Source organism: Siphateles boraxobius, unplaced genomic scaffold (assembly GCF_051911475.1).
Source record: "Siphateles boraxobius isolate OS27281-9 unplaced genomic scaffold, OSU_SipBor_1 66, whole genome shotgun sequence".
In the NCBI taxonomy this organism is placed as follows: Eukaryota; Metazoa; Chordata; class Actinopteri; order Cypriniformes; family Leuciscidae; genus Siphateles; species Siphateles boraxobius.
In genome coordinates, this window is record NW_027509193.1 from 32,961,974 (window position 1) to 32,981,763 (window position 19,790).

A 19,790-nucleotide genomic window follows, 5' to 3' on the forward strand; every position below is an offset into this window, starting at 1 on the left:
TTTAAAACATTTCTGGGAACTGCAAAATTATTTGCAGACAATAAATGTTCACTCTCAAAAGGTTGTACGATATGGAAGCATATAGTAGCAATATTCAATTTGACATTTAATATGCAAAATGACAATGCAATATGTAAAATGGCAATGCATTTCTGTATTTGAATTCACATTTTCCATTACATTTGTGCAACGTTGTTGCAAAATGAAAAATCAATTATATAATTCACATTTGCCATTTCATACACTAGTTTTAATACATAAAATAAATACATATTTTAATGCTTTATTAGTTGCAAAATCAAAATTAAAATGTTTAACAAATTACTAGATATTTTAACATGTTCAAGCAAAAACTGTAGCAAAATGATAATTTCAATGTTATTTTTCTTAATTGCATTTACACTCACAGTTAAGACACTTGCGATTGCATTTTCATTAAATGTCCAGTGTAAATGCAATTAAGAAAAATAAAATTTAAATGATCATTTTGCTATAGTTTTTGCTTGAATATTTTAAACAGATCTAATAATTTCTTTAAAGCGGCACTATGCAGGATTTCTGTTTTTGTCAAACAGCGATCCCTAGAGTCTCTGTATAGTACTTGTATTTAACGTTACTTTCGTAAACACCACTCACGCAGAGCGTATCTGCACTCACGGCCTCTGCACTTCATAATAATAAAGTAGCCTACCGCGTTACGCTTACCTGAGCCTAAATGCCAGATGACACCAATAAAGTGTATCATGTACGTCGCATTATTTCGTAACAATGTCCGTTATGATGTTGTTAGACATGATTATTGCAATTTATCATAATAGTTTGCAAATTGCGCTCATTTACACTATTTACAATGTGTAGGCTTATTTATGTCCTGATAATTATGTGAGATATTGACAACTGTTTTCATGATAATCGCAGGAATCAACTTTAACAGTGAAAGCCCGAGCGAGTGGGACTCCTGTCTGGTTCCTCACGCTGTCAGATTCTCGTTACCTTTTTCTAAACTCTTCCGACCGCGCTTTCTTCGTTTTTTTTCGCCATTCAGAAAACGCAGGTCCGATGTTTACTCGTGTCTGACTCCTCGCTCGGTCAGTCTGCTGTTTCCTCTTTCTCTGTTCCTCCGACAATGCTTTTCTAGCTTTCTGCTTCTTATATGCCGGCTTTGCCATGGGACGATAGTTGCTCTTATAGCTAGCCGGATCCTGGATGGGGTAGTGTATGAGTGTAATGTGTGCAGTGCCATAAAGCAATTCGTTACATCGCGAGAGCTGAAATCACGCGATACTTCCTGCGGTCCGCCGGCCCAAAGTTGCAAGTGCGGTTTTTCCACTCACAGGCACCAGGGGGCGAGACGACCACCATTCAACCCGAAAAGAGTCATATAACCATTCCAATAACTCCGAAACTGTTCAGTTAAGCTAAAAAAAACTGCATAGTGCTGCTTTAATACATTTTCATTTTAATTTTGCAACTAATAAAGCGTTAAAATATGTATTCAATTTACATATTAAAACATATGTATGAAATGGCAAATGTAAATTATATAATTGAATTATTTTCATTTTGCACCAAACGTTGGACAAATGTAATGGAAAATGTAAATTTAAATACAGAAATGCATTGCCATTTACCATTTTTACATATTGCATTGTCATTTTTCACATTGGATTATCATTTGCATATTACATTTCAAATGGAATATTGCTACCCATATGCTTCCATAGTAACAAACCCTAAAATGAATAATGTTAAAACATTTCACTATTTCTGCCACAATATGGTTAGTTACTGCATTAAATCAAGTGCAAAAGTACACAAATCAACAAAATATATAACATTGTTCTAGTGGTTTTTGAGTATTTTGATAGTGTGCCTTTAAGCCACCCTGTCACTCAGGCTTTGAGGACAGTTACACACGTGCGGGCGATACCTGCATGGCAGCCGTGAACTGCGTTTGGTTCTCCATGAGTTCTTCTGCTCCGGTTCTCTGTACGCTGCTCAACACTGAGCTCTTGAAGAAGAACCTCCAGTTCTGATGAAGAATCTGGAAGAGCAGCTCGAACATCTCAGCTTTCACATCTGGGCAGGAGCGCTGCAGAACACAGAGGAGAAGATGAGCGAGTTAAAACAGCTTCCAGAAAGAAGAACGTTAGAGGACTTTAATATCTTTAAATCGCTAAACTCTTTGTTCTGCTAAACAATGATTAGTGTTTGTCTTGTACATGCTAATGTATTAAATTCTGCATTGTGGTTTCTACACTATAAAAATGTTTGTCATTTTGACAGAAAAAAAATGTGGGTTAAGATTAGTTACCAAGTTATCTTACAATATATGGTGGAAAACTACATGGTTCAACATCACGCATGTCATTTTATTGTAAAATATTGTAAAATTTACAGTTTTTGCAAGTAAAATATAGGTATAATGTATATGTTTAATATACAGTGAAAAACCGTAACTTTATTCCCAGAAGTCCCAGCGAGGCATATATTGTGTAAATTTTGTTTGTGTAAGTTTTTGTTATGAGTGTTAGTTTCTGTTATTTTTGTTTATTGCATAATTTTAGTGTCATGTCACTTACAATTAACTACAATTAACTATTTATCATGTGACCTCCTATTGTGCAAACTGTGCTATTATGGTGATTATCAGTACATTGTAAAAACAAATTAGATCAAACATACGGTAACGAGTTGTAAATTGTATGTATATTCCGTACCACTGTTGCCGTTTTTTTTTTTTTAATGTAAATCAAATTATGCTGGGAAATGCATGTTAACCTTAAGCACTCTGAGGTGGGGTGTCTTTAATTCATGTCTCTTACCTCTGCCACTATTGGGTAAACCTGGTCCAAACAAAGGCTGAGGATGCTGGGTAACAGAGGTTTGAAGGTCTGGCCAGGCTCTTGAACCACAACCTGAGAAAATAAAGCAAAGATGAATAGCATGTTCAATCATATGAAATAAGTCAGAAATAAATGCGTTTTGAATGGAAGGGTGATTGAACCTTTAGAAAGAGTAAAAGTTTGCACGTGTGCTTTTTGAGTATCATATTTGATACATCCGGGTTTTATGGCTCATATTGCCTGATAAAGTGAGAATATGAAGCTCTTACCCGAGGAGGAAAAACACTTCAATTTTAATCAGAGGCCCAAACTGAGCAAAAATACGCTATATGACGCAGATGTTATTTCAATGGTCAAAAAATAAGATGAAATTATGATAGCTTTTAATGAAGATCTTTATACCAGTATAACAGAATAGTCACATAAAATACATACAAATATCAGTTGTCACTTTATATCTCCTAATAATGTCTTAGAAAAATTATATTTATGATCAATAGTTTAGTTTAGGGTCCAATTCTCACTTTTAACTATCTATTAACTAGGATTTTTGCCTCAAACTCCTAATCACTGCTTATTAATAGTTAATAAGGTAGTTGTTAAGTTTAGGTATTGGGTGGATTAAGGGATGTAGAATATGGTCATGCAGAATACGGCATTCATATACTAAAAATATTATTTATGAATAATCAAGCAAACCTAAGTTGCTTCAGTCCGGTAAAAGTCATCTTAAAATATTACTAACAACAATAGAAGTTACTTTTACTTCAGTAAAAATTTCACAGCAAAAATTCCTGAAGGTGGACATTTTTTGAAATATACTGAAAGACCTTTAACTTACTAGAAAACCATAAACTACAAATCAAACAGAGGACATGTACTAGATTGTGTACAACAGTTTTATCTTGTTGATAATTTAGAGGCCTTAGACATATGTGTATTAAATATGACAGTAGAGGCTATATAGGGTTAATAACCACTGAAACTCAAACACAAAGTGGTTTTACCTGCAGAATCTTGAGAAACTTCTGAACCACTCTGGATCCCGAGCTGCCCTCCTGTAAGATGCTGGCGGCCAGCTGATCCCTGAGGAACACGAGGATCAGAAAGCATTAGGGATGTGACGGTGAGGATTTTTTCCCACCGGTTAATCGACGTGACAACACCGGTAATACCGGTATCACCGGCGGGGCTTTTAAATCGCTAATTTAAATGCAAGCGTAAAATGCACATTTGCACGGGCAAGCATAATGGTGCGGTCGTGCGGAGCAGCACTGTTTTGTTAAATTAGCGTCAATTCATCCTTCACAGGGAGTTTGATTGATATGCAATCTGACCAATCAAAATCCACCATTTTTGTCCGACAGAGCAGTCAGGAGAGTTAGTAGATTAACGTCGGTGGATTTGAACTTGGCTTTAAGTGAGGCAATCTGTCACGACACATTAAAGAGCCACAAAACGGTATGCCAATTTATTGTTTCATTTTCTTTGACTGACCAAATTTGAAAGTTGAGACATATTTTCATATTAAATATGACCTGCTCGGTCCTGTCTGTCAGCGCGTTGTCAGTGTCCTCTATTTTTCACTGCTTGAGAACATGGGTTGAATCTGAAATCACCCTCTAAACCCTCATTCACTAAGTCAGTCCACTAATACTGTTCACTTGAAGGAGTGAATGAACGAGTGAGCATATTGGGACAGCCGTGGAGGGTACATAACCCCGACACACAAAACGTGTGACATTTTGGCATAATTTGTGTGTGTTATGGTTTGTTCAAGCCCGAAAGAGAACTCGATACTGACGCGCGTCTTTTCTGGGGGTTACATGCGCTTCATGAGGTACACTAGCACACGCATGCAAGGTCTCGCACTCTACCTCTCTGCCGTGTGCGCTGTTTGAACATACATATTCACGTAGACTTTCGAAAACCGGGACATATTCACATAGCCTTTTGAAAACCGGGACATTTAGTGTCCCGGGAGAGTGTATAAGTTTCCCAGGACAGGTTGTTAAAGCTACACTGTGTGATTTTTACCCCCATCTAGCGGTGAAAAGGTATATGACCATCCAGTGAATATTGGTTTCTGTTCCTCTCAATTCCGATTTCGTTTTAACTCCTACGGTGGCCAATGTAGTCCAAGATTAGCATGGCTTCCAGTTCAACCTCGTCCATGAGTGAAAGGTGAAGCTTGAATTAACCGTATGTCCCTCTTTGGCTAATGTACTTTCAAGATGGAGGGGCAACATGGCGACCGGCATTAGAACCCCCCACCCGTATGTATTTTCAATGGCATATTATTCACTCACGAGAATACTTTATTACTTGAACGAAGTAAATATACATTAATGAGCACATATATTTTTGAAAGAACTTAGTGTTTTTAGCTAAGAATAAACTAAAAAAAGTTACACAGTGTAGCTTTAAAAAGAAGAACATTCCCGGAAAAACCGGGACGGGTGGCAACAATACCTGGTGAACATGCTGAGGAACGTCTGAATGATCTGCTCTGTGAAAGCTACACCCATCTGCACACGCAACGCTTGAAACAGCGTGAGAAAGAAACTCAGCATCTCGTCTGTCACATCTGAGAGAGAGAGAGAGAGAGAGAGAGAGAGAGGGGGAAAGATAATGAATCCTTAGTAAAGATCATTCCAGCACCAGAAGGCAGTGGAGAAGAGGTGGTAATAAACGCTGATGTTGATGTGTTCACACACCTGGCTGCTGGATGAAGTGAGGGAACAGCGCGAGCGTGACCTGGACTGACTCCTGCAGGCTGTGGTAACAGATCTGACGGGATTTGGTGGCTTCTCCTGATATACTGTCCACTAGATCCTTCAACACACACAGAGTCTGCTGGATCACCTCTTTACCTGAGGGACACATCAGTATTTACATCACTGTCATTTTTTTAAATACTCTTAGGAAAAAATATCTAAAAATGTATAAATTACAAATAAACACAAATATAAATAACCTTTATATAAACAAACAATACCATTCAAAAAGGTTGGGGTCGGTAACCAATCAGAATTGGGCATCAAGACCTGCAGTGTAAATGCTCACCAAGGGTGCAATCATTATCAAAAATACCGTAAAAACAGTAATATTGTGAAACATTACAAAACTTTTGAAATAAGTTTTCTTTTTTTATATATTTTAAATTTTATTCCTGTGATCAAAACTGAATTTTCAGCATCATTACTCCAGTCTTCAGCGTCACATGGTCCTTCAGAAATCATTCTAATGTGATGGTCTCAAGAAACATCTTGTAATAAATGTTGAAATTCAGTTGTGCTGCATAATATTTTTGTGCAAATGTGATATTTTTTTCAGGATTCTTTGGTGAATAGAAAGTTCAAAAGAACAGCATTGGGTAACACTTTATTATGGTCCCTTTTGAACATTCTGTTAACTATAAGTAACTTTGCAACTACATGTTAACTAACTCTCATTAGAGTATCAGTGGACTATCTGCTTCATATCTGCAAACTCTTTATTGTGATGGTCCACAACAGACACTCTACTCACTATAAGTAACTTTGCAACTACATGTCAACTTATTCTAACCCTACCAGTCTACTAATACTCTACTAATACTCTAATGAGAGTTAGTAGACATGAAGGTGCAATGTTACTTATAGACAACAAAACATGTTAAAGGGACCATCAAAATAAAGTGAAACCCAGCATTGATATGAAACAGAAATCTATTTCAATCGATTTAGAAACTGTAACATTATAAATGTCTTTACAGTCCCTTTTAATCAATTTAATGCATCACTGCTATATATCAATTCTTTTTATATATGGTATATATTATAATATTTGACATTGCTATCAATGTTGATCTGTTGCTCTCACTGTTGTGGTGCTGGTTGGGTGGGCGGGGCAGGAGGCGGTACTGTTGGGTCAGACTGCTGAGAAGCCGCGCGTGATTGGATGAACGGCTCGGCCACTGCTGTTCTGCTTCTGGTAGACTGGGCCACGGCAACAGCAACATGTTGGACAGAGCTCGACACACCAGGACGTGAGCCTTGAGGGAAAAAAATATAAAAATACATCACAAACAACAACAGAGGGATCCAAGTACAAACTGTCTCACACTGTCGGACCAATATAAACCCATGCACACGCACACACACACACACCTCCTGAGGTAATCTGTGGTTATGATTCTCTGTGATCAGGTTGAAGATATTCTGCACCGCCGGCAACGACACCAGGAACACCGGTCGTACGGTGGTGGACATGGAGACCACGAGATGGCACGCAGATAACAGCAACTTCTCTGGGACCTGTGGCACACGAGATCGGGCACATTAGAGTTTATCAGAGACAAAGAATGAAGAATAACTGGTTAAACAGAAGACGGTCTAATCTAAAAATCTACTGAAGATCTCACAGCCGAGGGAAACACTTCCGTTTCAAGACAACCCCAAAAATAAATATATAGTTTTGTACATTGCTACTACAAACCTTATTATGAAGACATGGCTGAATAAATGATGACAATGTTTACTTTAGGGTGTTTATATTGCAATATTTTGTAGAAGGTTGTAAGAGTGCATATTTTATCTCCCACATCTGTTTGAATGAGCCGCTGGAAATAGTAAAGCATATCCATTTCAAAAGAGTCCCTGTGTATTTCAGGCATTGTTGGAATTATCCAGTGATTTTCACTGTTATACAGTAGGGGGCGCAATTTAAAAGCTTCTGAATGAGTACAGAAACTCTGGATCAAAACATAAGCAAAATATTAGCAGAAAAAAGTAATAAAAGCATTTCTTATGCCCGTTATAGTCTCTTGTCAGCTTTTTGTTAAAAGTTTTTTTTTTTTTTTTTTTTTTTTTTTTTTAAGAAACGAACACATTCAAATTTTGATTAAAAAAAAAAAAGCTAGAATAAAGCGGTATTTTCATACAAAAAAATATTCTGGAGGCCATAAAACGTTTGTGGTGATAATAAAAAAAAAATTATAAAAAAAAAATGTATAAAAAAGGTTGGCAACTTAAAAAAAAAAACACTGATGGGGAAAGAGTTAAAAGTCTAGCATTTTACATTAAATCTTTTGTTCTGGATATTATGTACTGTATGTTACACAATAAACAGTATATGCCATTTAATTTACCAAACTATTGTAACTCGTCTCCATCTCCTTTTTTACTTTTTCATTACATTGCAGATACAAGCTTCCATATTTTTCTTGATGATATCAGCAAAATCTAATATTGATGATAATAATACTGTTTGACCTCTGATATCATAATAATGTAATCATAATAACCTAATAATATCAGTAGTACCCATATCAATTCACATATATATTTAATAAAACATGTCTTCAATTCTTTAAACTTGAAATGACTGTGTTCTGCTTTAAATGAGCATTAAATTATTATCATTTATAATAATCGAGTGACCTTGGCATTGACGAGAGGGGTCGTGGCGTCCATGCTGGACCTGATGAGATCCACAAACTGTGTTTGATCTTGTTGGCGCTGCACTTCCCCGCAGAACTGAGCCAGCCAATGAGAATACGCCTGCAGAGCGGCCAATGACTGCGCGTGGCTGCAAAACAGAGACGTTTATTAGGTTTTATTTTAAAACTATATCAATTAGGACACTGAACAGTGTTTATGACTACTTACACATCTATAAGATCTGGTTTGAGCACTGTAGGAACAGCCATCTCTACATCATACAGGCTGATCTGAGAACCGTAACACGAGACTTCCACCAATCTGAGAGGAGGAGAAACATATCACATATTTCAGTCAGTTATTTACATCTGACCATCTATCAATCTGTATTAATAATTCAAGTTATTAATTCCTAAATGAATAAGATATTTGTTTGCATGTTACTTTGACACAGTGTTGGCGTCAACAGGAAAATACATTGCAATTGTGAAAGTAAAACCAAAACCTTTGCTTTTTTGAAAAAAGGCTTGGTTTAGTTTATATTTGGACAGTCTTGCACAAGTTCACACAGTTAAATTAGTAATCATTTGTTTAGTGAGAAGTGTTCATTGAGACAGGGTTTAAACAGTATATCAAAGGGGTCCTTTTTTTTTTTTGACATGTTCATCTTTCTTCAGTGTGTTGCAGTTTGAGCATGAAAAATGTCTGTCCTGGGAACAAACACGACACAATATTCCTTATTTAAATAATACCCACCCAAGGCATACGCAAAATAAAGGACGAGGCTAGGGATGTGACGGTGAGGATATTTTCCCACCGGTCAATCGATGTGTGACAACACCGGTAATACCGGTATCACCAGCGGGGGCTTTTAAATCACTAATTTTAAAGGTTAACGTAAATTGCGCACGTATAATTGTGTGGTTATTGTGTCCTGAATTGGCGCTAATTTGAAAACGAAACTAAATTTTTACATCGCTTATAAAAAGCTGGTGCATCAGTGTGCACTTCACTTTCACTTTTAAATTAGCGTCAATTCATCCGTCGCAGGGAGTTTGATTGACATGCGATCTGACCAATCAAAATCCACCATTTTTGTCCGACAGAGCAGTCAGGAGAGTTAGTAGATTAACGTAGGTGGATTTGAACTTGGCTTTAACTGAGGCAATCTGTCACGACACATTAAAGAGCCACAAAACGGCAGGCCTATTTACTGTTTAATTCTCTTTGACGGACCAAATTTGGAAGTTGAGACTTTGTTTCATATTAAATATGACCTGCTCGGTCCTGTCTGTCAGCGCGTTGTCAGTGTCCTCTATTTTTCACTGCTTGAGAACATGGGCTGAATCCGAAATCGCCCCCTAAACCATCATTCACTAAGTAAGGCCTATTCCCTTTGTTAGTCCACTAATACGGTTCAATAAAGGAGTGAATGAAAACAAGTGAGCGAATTCGGTACATTAGCTGTACACTCGTTAATGCAGTGCAATGTGGGATTGAATAAGTGCACTCAATAACGTCCACTATGGTTTCGGACACCACTAAAAATGTTTATCTCCCCAAATAACGCCCTATTTGAGGGTACGGGGGTGATTACGGATTCAGCCACAGTGTGTGGCGTGAGAGTGGCATGGCTTGTCTGACATAGCAAAAGTAACTAAAGGGGGCGGGTCTTTGCGAATGGCTTGAATGGTGGGTTCGTTATTATTCTTAATGAAAAACCCAGAAGAGAACTCGATACTGACGCGCGTCTTTTCTGTGGGTCGTGTGTGTGTAATAGGCAGGACTTAACAGATACTGCGTAATTGCTTTAATATTTTTAACGCTTTAAACTTTTCTCTTTTTTTTTTTGCGGTGGGCAAGTGATGAAACCGGTGTTGTGACTGAACACTGTGTAACACCGACTATCGTAGCAAGCCTAGACGAGGCCTGGTTGAGTTAGTTAGAAGTGCGTTGAAAATCACGGTTATGGTAAGTGGCGGGACATTTCCAAAACACACCGAAGCGGTTGACCAATCACAACACACTGATCCAGCCGACCAATCAGAGCACAATGAGCTTTCAGAGGGAGGGGCTTCATAGAGAGACAGGAACTTAATAGAGCGTTACTGACAGACTGTAGTGTGAAGCACACTACAAAACACAGCAAAACCAGTAATAAGACCACTAATAATATGCATAAAAAACATGGCATAAAACATAAGCAGATACAGAGGACATTAAAGTGCACACATAAGGAGGTAGTGTTGTTGTGAAATGAGGAATTGGGAATCAGGAACTGACCTCTGCACGATGGCGAGAGCGTCATTAAAGCGGGCGGTGAAAACGTCCCCTGTGAAGAACTCGGCCAGGCGTCCCACGGCCTGCAGAAGAGAGCTCAGGTCTCTGAGCGCGCAGTGAAGTCTTCTGCAGTCGGCCTCCGCTGTGATGTTCAGCCTGCGATCTGTTCACACACACAGAGAGAGAGGTGTAAAACCACTCAACAACAGCTGACAGCAGCTCACAAGCCACATGAGAACAGAGCACCATCAGACTGAACATTACAAGACCAGATACTATTAAAATACTTAGTCTATACATATAGGTTGACTGAGTAAATGCTCAAGCTATCAACAGAAGGTACATTACTGTTCAAAGGTTTGGTGTCAGTAAGTTTAAAAAGAAGAAATTAATACTTTTTTCCAGCAAGAATGCATTAAATTGACAAAAGTGTCAGTAAAGATATGCATCATAGTTTCCACAAAAATATTAAGCAGCACAACTGTTTTCAACATTGATAATAATAATTATTATTATTGTTTCTCAAGCATCAAATCATCATATCAGAATGATTTCTGAAGGATCATGTGACACTGAAGACTGGAGTAATGATGCTGAAAATAAAGCTTTGATCACAGGAATAAATTACAATTTAATACACATTTAAATACATTTACTTAGATGTGTTATTTTTAGTAGTAATATTTCTCAATATTACTGTTTTTACTTGGCCTTGGTGAGCATAAGAGACTTCTTTCAAAACTTCTGAATAGTAATGTATGCGTTACAGTTCACGTAGAACTTCCTCCTTTATATTTCATCTTGTTGTACAGCTTCAGTTTAATAAACACGCTTACATGGGCTGATTATTATACACTAAGGTCAAAAAATTCCACATTCCATGGCAGTAACATATTTATACAAGATATTTGATAGAAGGAAGTCAGAAAAAAAAATGAAGGAAAAAAAACAGCACAACCTGAAGAACAAGGACATTTTCAAAGATATCATATTTCTAACAAATTCCCCTTTATGCTTCAGTGGATTAAGACATACAAACAGTGACATTTGGATACTGAGTGAAAATGACACATTAGCACTGTTGCAATGCATTCTCTAAGAAAAAAGAGTTTACCCGAAACAATGCATCTAATAATTCTGTCAAGAACTGCATTTGCATTTAAAAGTGTAATCTGCGTGTTGAACAAAGCTACTATCTATAAAAGCGTTGAATATTCAGACTGTGACCGTGAAGAGAAACTCACTTGATCCTGATCTCACGATATACTGTTGCAGCCCAAGATAAACGTCCAGATCCTCCTGGAGCACCGGAAACTAAAAACACACATAATCATGCTCTGCTCATTATCTACTTATCAATGTCATTTAACATGCACATTTAATGTAATTAATAATAACAGGAAAAATGTGATTGACTGATAGATAAAAATAGATGAGACAGAGTGGATGGATGGATAGATGGATGAGAAATATAAATCGATAGGTAAGAAATGTAAATACACAGACATACAGATTTAAACTGGGCATTTGATGAAACATTTATATTCGTTCGGGTCACATGACATCAATGTAGCTTTGCGCCGCCATCTTTACGACCCGACGGTCTCAGTAATGCCTGCAATATGTTGTGCAGTTGGCTGCAACAACAGCCGAAAGAGGAACCCCGAACTGCTATTTTATTCTATACCAAAAGAAAAGGATAGAAGAAAGAACTATATACAGGTCCTTCTCAAAAAATTTGCATATTCATTATTAGCAAGTTCATTATTTTCCATAATGTAATGATAAAAATTAAACTTTCATATATTTTAGATTCATTGCACACCAACTGAAATATTTCAGGTCTTTTATTGTTTTAATACTGATGATTTTGGCATACAGCTCATGAAAACCCAAAATTCCTATCTCAAAAAATTAGCATATCTTGAAAAGGGTCTCTAAACGAGCTATTAACCTAATCATCTGAATCAACTAATTAACTCTAAACACCTGCAAAAGATTCCTGAGGCTTTTAAAAACTCCCAGTCTGTTTCATTACTCAAAACCGCAATCATGGGTAAGACTGCCGACCTGACTGCTGTCCAGAAGGCCATCATTGACACCCTCAAGCAAGAGGGTAAGACAGAAAGAAATTTCTGAACAGATAGGCTGTTCCCAGAGTGCTGTATCAAGGCACCTCAGTGGGAAGTCTGTGGGAAGGAAAAAGTGTGGCAAAAAACGCTGCACAACGAGAAGAGGTGACCGGACCCTGAGGAAGATTGTGGAGAAGGACCGATTCCAGATCTTGTGGGACCTGCGGAAGCAGTGGACTGAGTCTGGAGTAGAAACATCCAGAGCCACCGTGCACAGGAAATGGGCTAGATGTGCCGCATTCCCCAGGTCAAGCCACTTTTGAACCAGAAACAGCGGCAGAAGCGCCTGACCTGGGCTACAGAGAAGCAGCACTGGACTGTTGCTCAGTGGTCCAAAGCAAATTTTGCATGTCATTCGGAAATCAAGGTGCCAGAGTCTGAAGGAAGACTGGGGAGAAGGAAATGCCAAAATGCCTGAAGTCCAGTGTCAAGTACCCACAGTCAGTGATGGTCTGAGGTGCCATGTCAGCTGCTGGTGTTGGTCCACTGTGTTTTATCAAGGGCAGGGTCAATGCAGCTAGCTATCAGGAGATTTTGGAGCACTTCATGCTTCCATCTGCTGAAAAGCTTTATGGAGATGAAGATTTCATTTTGCAGCACGACCTGGCACCTGCTCACAGTGCCAAAACCACTGGTAAATGGTTTACTGACCATGGTATTACTGTGCTCAATTGGCCTGCCAACTCTCCTGACCTGAACCCCATAGAGAATCTGTGGGATATTGTGAAGAGAAAGTTGAGAGACGCAAGACCCAACACTCTGGATGAGCTTAAGGCCGCTATCGAAGCATCCTGGGCCTCCATAACACCTCAGCAGTGCCACAGGCTGATTGCCTCCATGCCACGCCACATTGAAGCAAACATTTCTGCAAAAGGATTCCCGACCAAGTATTGAGTGCATAACTGAACATAATTATTTGAAGGTTGACTTTTTTTGTATTAAAAACACTTCTTTTATTGGTCGGATGAAATATGCTAATTTTTTGAGATAGGAATTTTGGGGTTTCATGAGCTATATGCCAAAATCATCAGTATTAAAACAATAAAAGACCTGAAATATTTCTGTTGGTGTGCAATGAATCTAAAATATATGAAAGTTAAATGTTTATCATTATATTATGGAAAATAATGAACTTTATCACAATATGCTAATTTTTTGAGAAGGACCTGTATACTTTTATCTGGCTTGCCAGGCACACACCCGACCCGAAGCGTGCAGCCATAGACCCCTATACAGGGTGCAAGTAATGAATTGAGCTCTGTTTTGTGTCTGAATGGACAAATACACACAACATTATGTTTAAATGTCCGTTTTGGAGAGTATTCACGTAAAATATGTTGTTATGTCTTAAACAGAGTTGTCATCCAGTCTCTTTGGTTGGTAGAGAGAGAGAGAGAGAGAGAGAGAGAGAGAGAGAGAGAGAGAGAGAGAGAGAGAGAGAGAGAGAGAGAGAGAGAGAGAGAGAGAGACGAGGAAAACAAACAAGCATGCAAATTGAAATTATTGTGGCCGGAAAAATTATCGAGCTCATTTTTTTTATCGTGCGATTAATTTATTTATTGACTATCGCGACAGGCCTAATCCAGATTAATGACAGCTAGCCGTGAGCCGTGGCTAACAGCTGGCAAGCTACCAGCTCTTAGCTAGCTAACAACTCGCTACCTATTCAAGAGCAAACTACCACCAAAATCATACATTTGAATTTTTTTTAATAATACCTACATTTCCCATGGTTAAATATAAATCCTTGGTGGCCAAGTGCCGCACTTTTACGTATTTTACCCATCCAGCAACAGCATATTGATATGGATCTGTACTCTTGAAAGCCTTCAAGCGATCCCCACTGTATGGGGAGGGGTTATGCACAAGAAATATATATATACAGGTCCTTCTCAAAAAATTAGCATATTGTGATAAAGTTCATTATTTTCCATAATGTAATGATAAAAATTAAACTTTCATATATTTTAGATTCATTGCACACCAACTGAAATATTTCAGGTCTTTTATTGTTTTAATACTGATGATTTTGGCATATAGCTCATGAAAACCCCAAATTCCTGTCTCAAAAAATTAGCATATTTCATCCGACCAATAAAAGAAGTGTTTTTAATAAATAAATAAAAAAGTCAATCTTCAAATAATTATGTTCAGTTATGCACTCAATAGTCAATACTTGGTCGGGAATCCTTTTGCAGAAATGACTGCTTCAATTACCCCTTTTCCACCAAAAAAGAACTGGTTCGGAACTGGTGCTGGTTCAAAGTTAGTTCGGAGTTGGTTCAACTTGCGAACCTTCTCAGAACCGGTTTGTTTTCCCACTGACTAGAGCGCCCAGCGAACGACGTCGTTACGTCACTGTGTACGTCGCCATACAGAAACGCTAGCAAGTACATTATTTTGGGATTATCTCTAACTTGTGTACCATGAAGGCTTTAAAAACAATTGAAATAAGTAAGTCTTTTAATCTTTTCCTTTGATATGTAATCATTTCTGATTAGTTATGTGTCTCTGTCTTGTGTCTTTTTTTCTTTCCGTTTATTTGTTCTATATTTTGACTGTTTTCTTCTTTGCTTACATAATGTTTTCAATAAAAAAATAAAATTTAAAAAAAGCTAGACACGCTTGCGCCAACTTCAAGCATAATAATTACAATGGTGGACTACATCGTGTTTCTGCAAATGTTTCTCCTGGCTTTGCGGTCATAAAAAATGTTTAGGACACATCTAAACCCGCCTCCAGCCCCGCCGTAAGCATGACACGGTGGTAAAAGAACGGTTCTCTGGTTCTAGTCCAGCAAAGAGTTGGTGCCGCTTTGGAACCAGTTTTCCTGGCCGAGAACCGGTTCTTTGGCTGTCGAAACACAAAGAACCGGTTCGCGAGTAGGCACCGGCTCCGAACCGGCTCTCAAAATGCTTTGGTGGAAAAGGGGTAAATGTGGCGTGGCATGGAGGCAATCAGCCTGTGGCACTGCTGAGGTGTTATGGAGGCCCAGGATGCTTCGATAGCGGCCTTAAGCTCATCCAGAGTGTTGGGTCTTGCGTCTCTCAACTTTCTCTTCACAATATCCCACAGATTCTCTATAGGGTTCAGGTCAGGAGAGTTGGCAGGCCAATTGAGCACAGTAATACCATGGTCAGTAAACCATTTACCAGTGGTTTTGGCACTGTGAGCAGGTGCCAGGTCGTGCTGAAAAATGAAATCTACATCTCCATAAAGCTTTTCAGCAGATGGAAGCATGAAGTGCTCCAAAATCTCCTGATAGCTAGCTGCATTGACCCTGCCCTTGATAAAACACAGTGGACCAACACCAGCAGCTGACATGGCACCCCAGACCATCACTGACTGTGGGTACTTGACACTGGACTTCAGGCATTTTGGCATTTCCTTCTCCCCAGTCTTCCTCCAGACTCTGACACCTTGATTTCCGAATGACATGCAAAACTGAGCAACAGTCCAGTGCTGCTTCTCTGTAGCCCAGGTCAGGCGCTTCTGCCGCTGTTTCTGGTTCAAAAGTGGCTTGACCTGGGGAATGCGGCACCTGTAGCCCATTTCCTGCACACGCCTGTGCACGGTGGCTCTGGATGTTTCTACTCCAGACTCAGTCCACTGCTTCCGCAGGTCCCCCAAGGTCTGGAATTGGTCCTTCTCCACAATTTTCCTCAGGGTCCGGTCATCTCTTCTCGTTGTGCAGCGTTTTTTGCCACACTTTTTCCTTCCCACAGACTTCCCACTGAGGTGCCTTGATACAGGACTCTGGGAACAGCCTATTTGTTCATAAATTTCTTTCTGTGTCTTACCCTCTTGCTTGAGGGTGTCAATGATGGCCTTCTGGACAGCAGTCAGGTCGGCAGTCTTACCCATGATTGCGGTTTTGAGTAATGAAACAGGCTGGGAGTTTTTAAAAGCCTCAGGAATCTTTTGCAGGTGTTTATAATTAATTAGTTGATTCAGATGATTAGGTTAATAGCTTGTTTAGAGACCCTTTTCATGATATGCTAATTTTTTGAGACAGGAATTTTGGGTTTTCATGAGCTGTATGCCAAAATCATCAGTATTAAAACAATAAAAGACCTGAAATATTTCAGTTGGTGTGCAATGAATCTAAAATATATGAAAGTTTAATTTTTATCATTACATTATGGAAAATAATGAACTTTATCACAATATGCTAATTTTTTGAGAAGGACCTGTATATATATAAAGGCAAATTGGGGCAAGTCTGGGTCAGATAATAATGGACAAAAGAAAACTGGGGGTAAAAAATAAGGATCGGAGCCTAAAATTAAAATTCTCCAGGTATCTCTGTCTTTCTGTCTCATTCAAATGGGCAGTTTGGGCGGCCATACCGGTCGAGATCAGTCGTAAATATGGCGGCGTTCTATTTGGTAGTGACGTAGGTGGCATCTATGAATTAATTGACAGCTCTAATACTCTTCCTCATGTGGATTACAGCAAAAAAATTAAAGCCTCCATGAATACTTCGGACTTCACTGAGACTCACTTAAATCAGATTTACTTCCATATTAAACAGTTATTAGAATTGCCAATGGAGAGTCCATTGTTTTTAGTTCAGAGAGAGAGAGAGAGCAAGAGAGCGAGAGCGTGAGAGACAGAGAGAGTGTTCACCCACTCATCTACACCCACCAGAACAGAGAAGGTCTGGGACGGCAGCAGCTCCATCACCCTGGCAACCACTTCCAAACTCTGACGCAGGTACCGTTGCCATTCCGTCTGTTGCTATAGAAACCAGAGGGGAAAGAGTTCCAAAAATTCAGCCAAAAAAATAATAAAATGCTTTAGCTACTATAACCGTGTGTGTGTGTTTGACTGATTCTTACATCATCGTCCAGAGTCTCATCATCGAGTTCTTCTAGTTGACTCTGGTTTAACCTGAACTGGATCCTGTTGAGAACTTCACGCAGCAGCAGAACTAGAGCATCTTTATACCTGGTCACACACAGACACACACAGATTACGACAACGCTCAATGCTTGAGCGACCTATATAAAACATACTCGATTCACACGGCCCACAGACATGTACCTGTTAATGACACTGTCTCTGTCAGCCAATCGGCTTCTGATCTTGGTGGTCAGGTAGTCCAGGAATATACTCCAGATGTCAAGACAGGCCAGGTAACCCTCGTGACTCGGCTTCAACAAAATAACCAGACCATTCAATTAAAAGATGCCCAAAAATGTCAAGTTTAAGAACTTAAGCGCTGATTCAGTGGTCATGAATTTCATTTTTAATTTTGTTTCTTGAAGTGCATTTATAATGCTAGTAGGATTTATACATCAAAACCTGCCATAACTTTAATAAAAATGGAAAAATCTTGTTTTTTATGGAATATTTCAGTATTTATTATAAATTATTTATCAGTGCACATTAGAGGTGCAACGGTACATGTATTCGCCCTGAACCGTCACGGTTCGGTGCATACAGTCAAGACGACGAATACAGTCAGTCACAGGCGATCCACACCCCAATCCAGAAGGGGGCACGTGCAGTAATGCAACAATGTTTGCTAACCATCACAACAGGAGAGAGCAGAAGAAGAGACGATCTACGCACTAACCCAAAACAAGAGTTCAGATGGCACGCAAGAGCTTGCTAGTAGCCTATATGCTGTTTCAATAAATGTTTGTGACACGCTCCACAAACTTCACGGAAAGGAAACCGGGATGGCAGAAAGCGGCACCTTGTTGTATTTTTTATTTTATCTAGCAGTGGTTGCATTTTACCGCAAAGCATTGGTCAATTTATCAATTAGAGCAACAAATAAACAATTCCGTTGTACCAAACTGGCATCGAACGGTGACCCCAAAACCGAGGACGATGACTTCTGTATACGTTTCAACTCATGTGCACTCGCAACCTTTAAATTAAAATAACTTCCCCTCCCTCTAACAGCTCTTCTCTTCTCTGATGATGTTTACTGGTGTGAGAGCGGGGCAACCTCTCACTCATATGAGATCCACCAATAGCAAACCACAACCATTCAATCAATTCCACATGAACAAAATCAAGTCCCGCCCTACATTTGATCTTGTTTGTGAAGTTTCACTCATATATGTCACAATAGGGGATAAAAAACTTGAATTTAACACTGTTCAAAGGGGCAAGTGCCCTTTAAAGGGTTAGTTCACCCAAAAATGAAAATGATGTCATTAATGACTCACCCTCATGTCGTTCCAAGCCCGTAAGACCTCCGTTCATCTTCGGAACACAGTTTAAGATATTTTAGATTTAGTCCGAGAGTTTTTTGTCCCTCCATTGAAAATCTATGCACGGTATACTGTCCTTGTCCAGAAAGGCAATAAAGACATCATCAAAGTAGTCCATGTGACCTCAGTGGGTTAGTTAGAATTTTTTGAATCATCGAAAATACATTTTGTTCCAAAAATAACAAAAAACTACGACTTTATTCAGCATTGTATTCTCTTCCGGTTCTGTTGTTAATCCGCTTTCATGAGTCCGCTGACGTAAGACGAGCTGACGTGATATCTGGTGCGGCCGAGCTTCGTTTACAGTCTGAGGGAGACGCACGCTGTAAACAAAACAATCTTTGCAAACATGTCTAAGGATTTCGACACAGGGGAAGACTTGCATTTTTTTTTTAACCAGACATATTTATTTGAACCCGAATACACGGACGCACCAGATAACACGTCAGCAGCGTCTTACGTCAGCAGCGTCACTGGCCTCGTGAACGCGGATCCCCAACAGAACCGGAAGAGAATACAATGCTGAATAAAGTCGTTGTTTTTGTTATTTTTGGAACAAAATGTATTTTCGATGCTTCAAAAAATTCTAACTAACCCCCTGAGGTCACATGGACTACTTTGATGATGTCTTTATTGCCTTTCTGGACAAGGACAGTATACCATACATAGATTTTCAATGGAGGGACAGAAAACTCTCGGACTAAATCTAAAATATCTTAAACTGTGTTCCGAAGAAGAACGGAGGTCTTACGGGCTTGGAGCGACATGAGGGTGAGTCATTAATGACATAATTTCCATTTTTGGGTGAACTAACCCTTTAAGACTTGAATGTAAACAGCCACTGCTATGATTTGTCAATATCTTAGCATATGAAATAAG

The 19,790-nt window shown here is 39.0% G+C and overlaps 1 protein-coding gene across 1 annotated transcript in view; it reads right to left on the bottom strand.

Annotated features, from left to right (window-relative positions):
* Nucleotides 1–19,790, bottom strand: part of xpo6 (exportin 6) — a 40,178-nt gene that overhangs the window by 5,108 nt on the left and 15,280 nt on the right. The window contains exons 9-22 of the mRNA XM_077213736.1: nt 17,728–17,837; nt 17,523–17,631; nt 17,329–17,421; nt 11,794–11,863; nt 10,553–10,712; nt 8,498–8,590; nt 8,270–8,417; nt 6,998–7,144; nt 6,711–6,882; nt 5,564–5,719; nt 5,319–5,433; nt 3,854–3,932; nt 2,826–2,918; nt 1,931–2,092 (exon numbers count right to left, since the gene is read on the bottom strand). Of these exons, the coding sequence (XP_077069851.1) occupies nt 1,931–2,092; nt 2,826–2,918; nt 3,854–3,932; nt 5,319–5,433; nt 5,564–5,719; nt 6,711–6,882; nt 6,998–7,144; nt 8,270–8,417; nt 8,498–8,590; nt 10,553–10,712; nt 11,794–11,863; nt 17,329–17,421; nt 17,523–17,631; nt 17,728–17,837 (1,707 nt within the window). The remainder of the gene's footprint in view (nt 1–1,930; nt 2,093–2,825; nt 2,919–3,853; nt 3,933–5,318; nt 5,434–5,563; nt 5,720–6,710; nt 6,883–6,997; nt 7,145–8,269; nt 8,418–8,497; nt 8,591–10,552; nt 10,713–11,793; nt 11,864–17,328; nt 17,422–17,522; nt 17,632–17,727; nt 17,838–19,790) is intronic.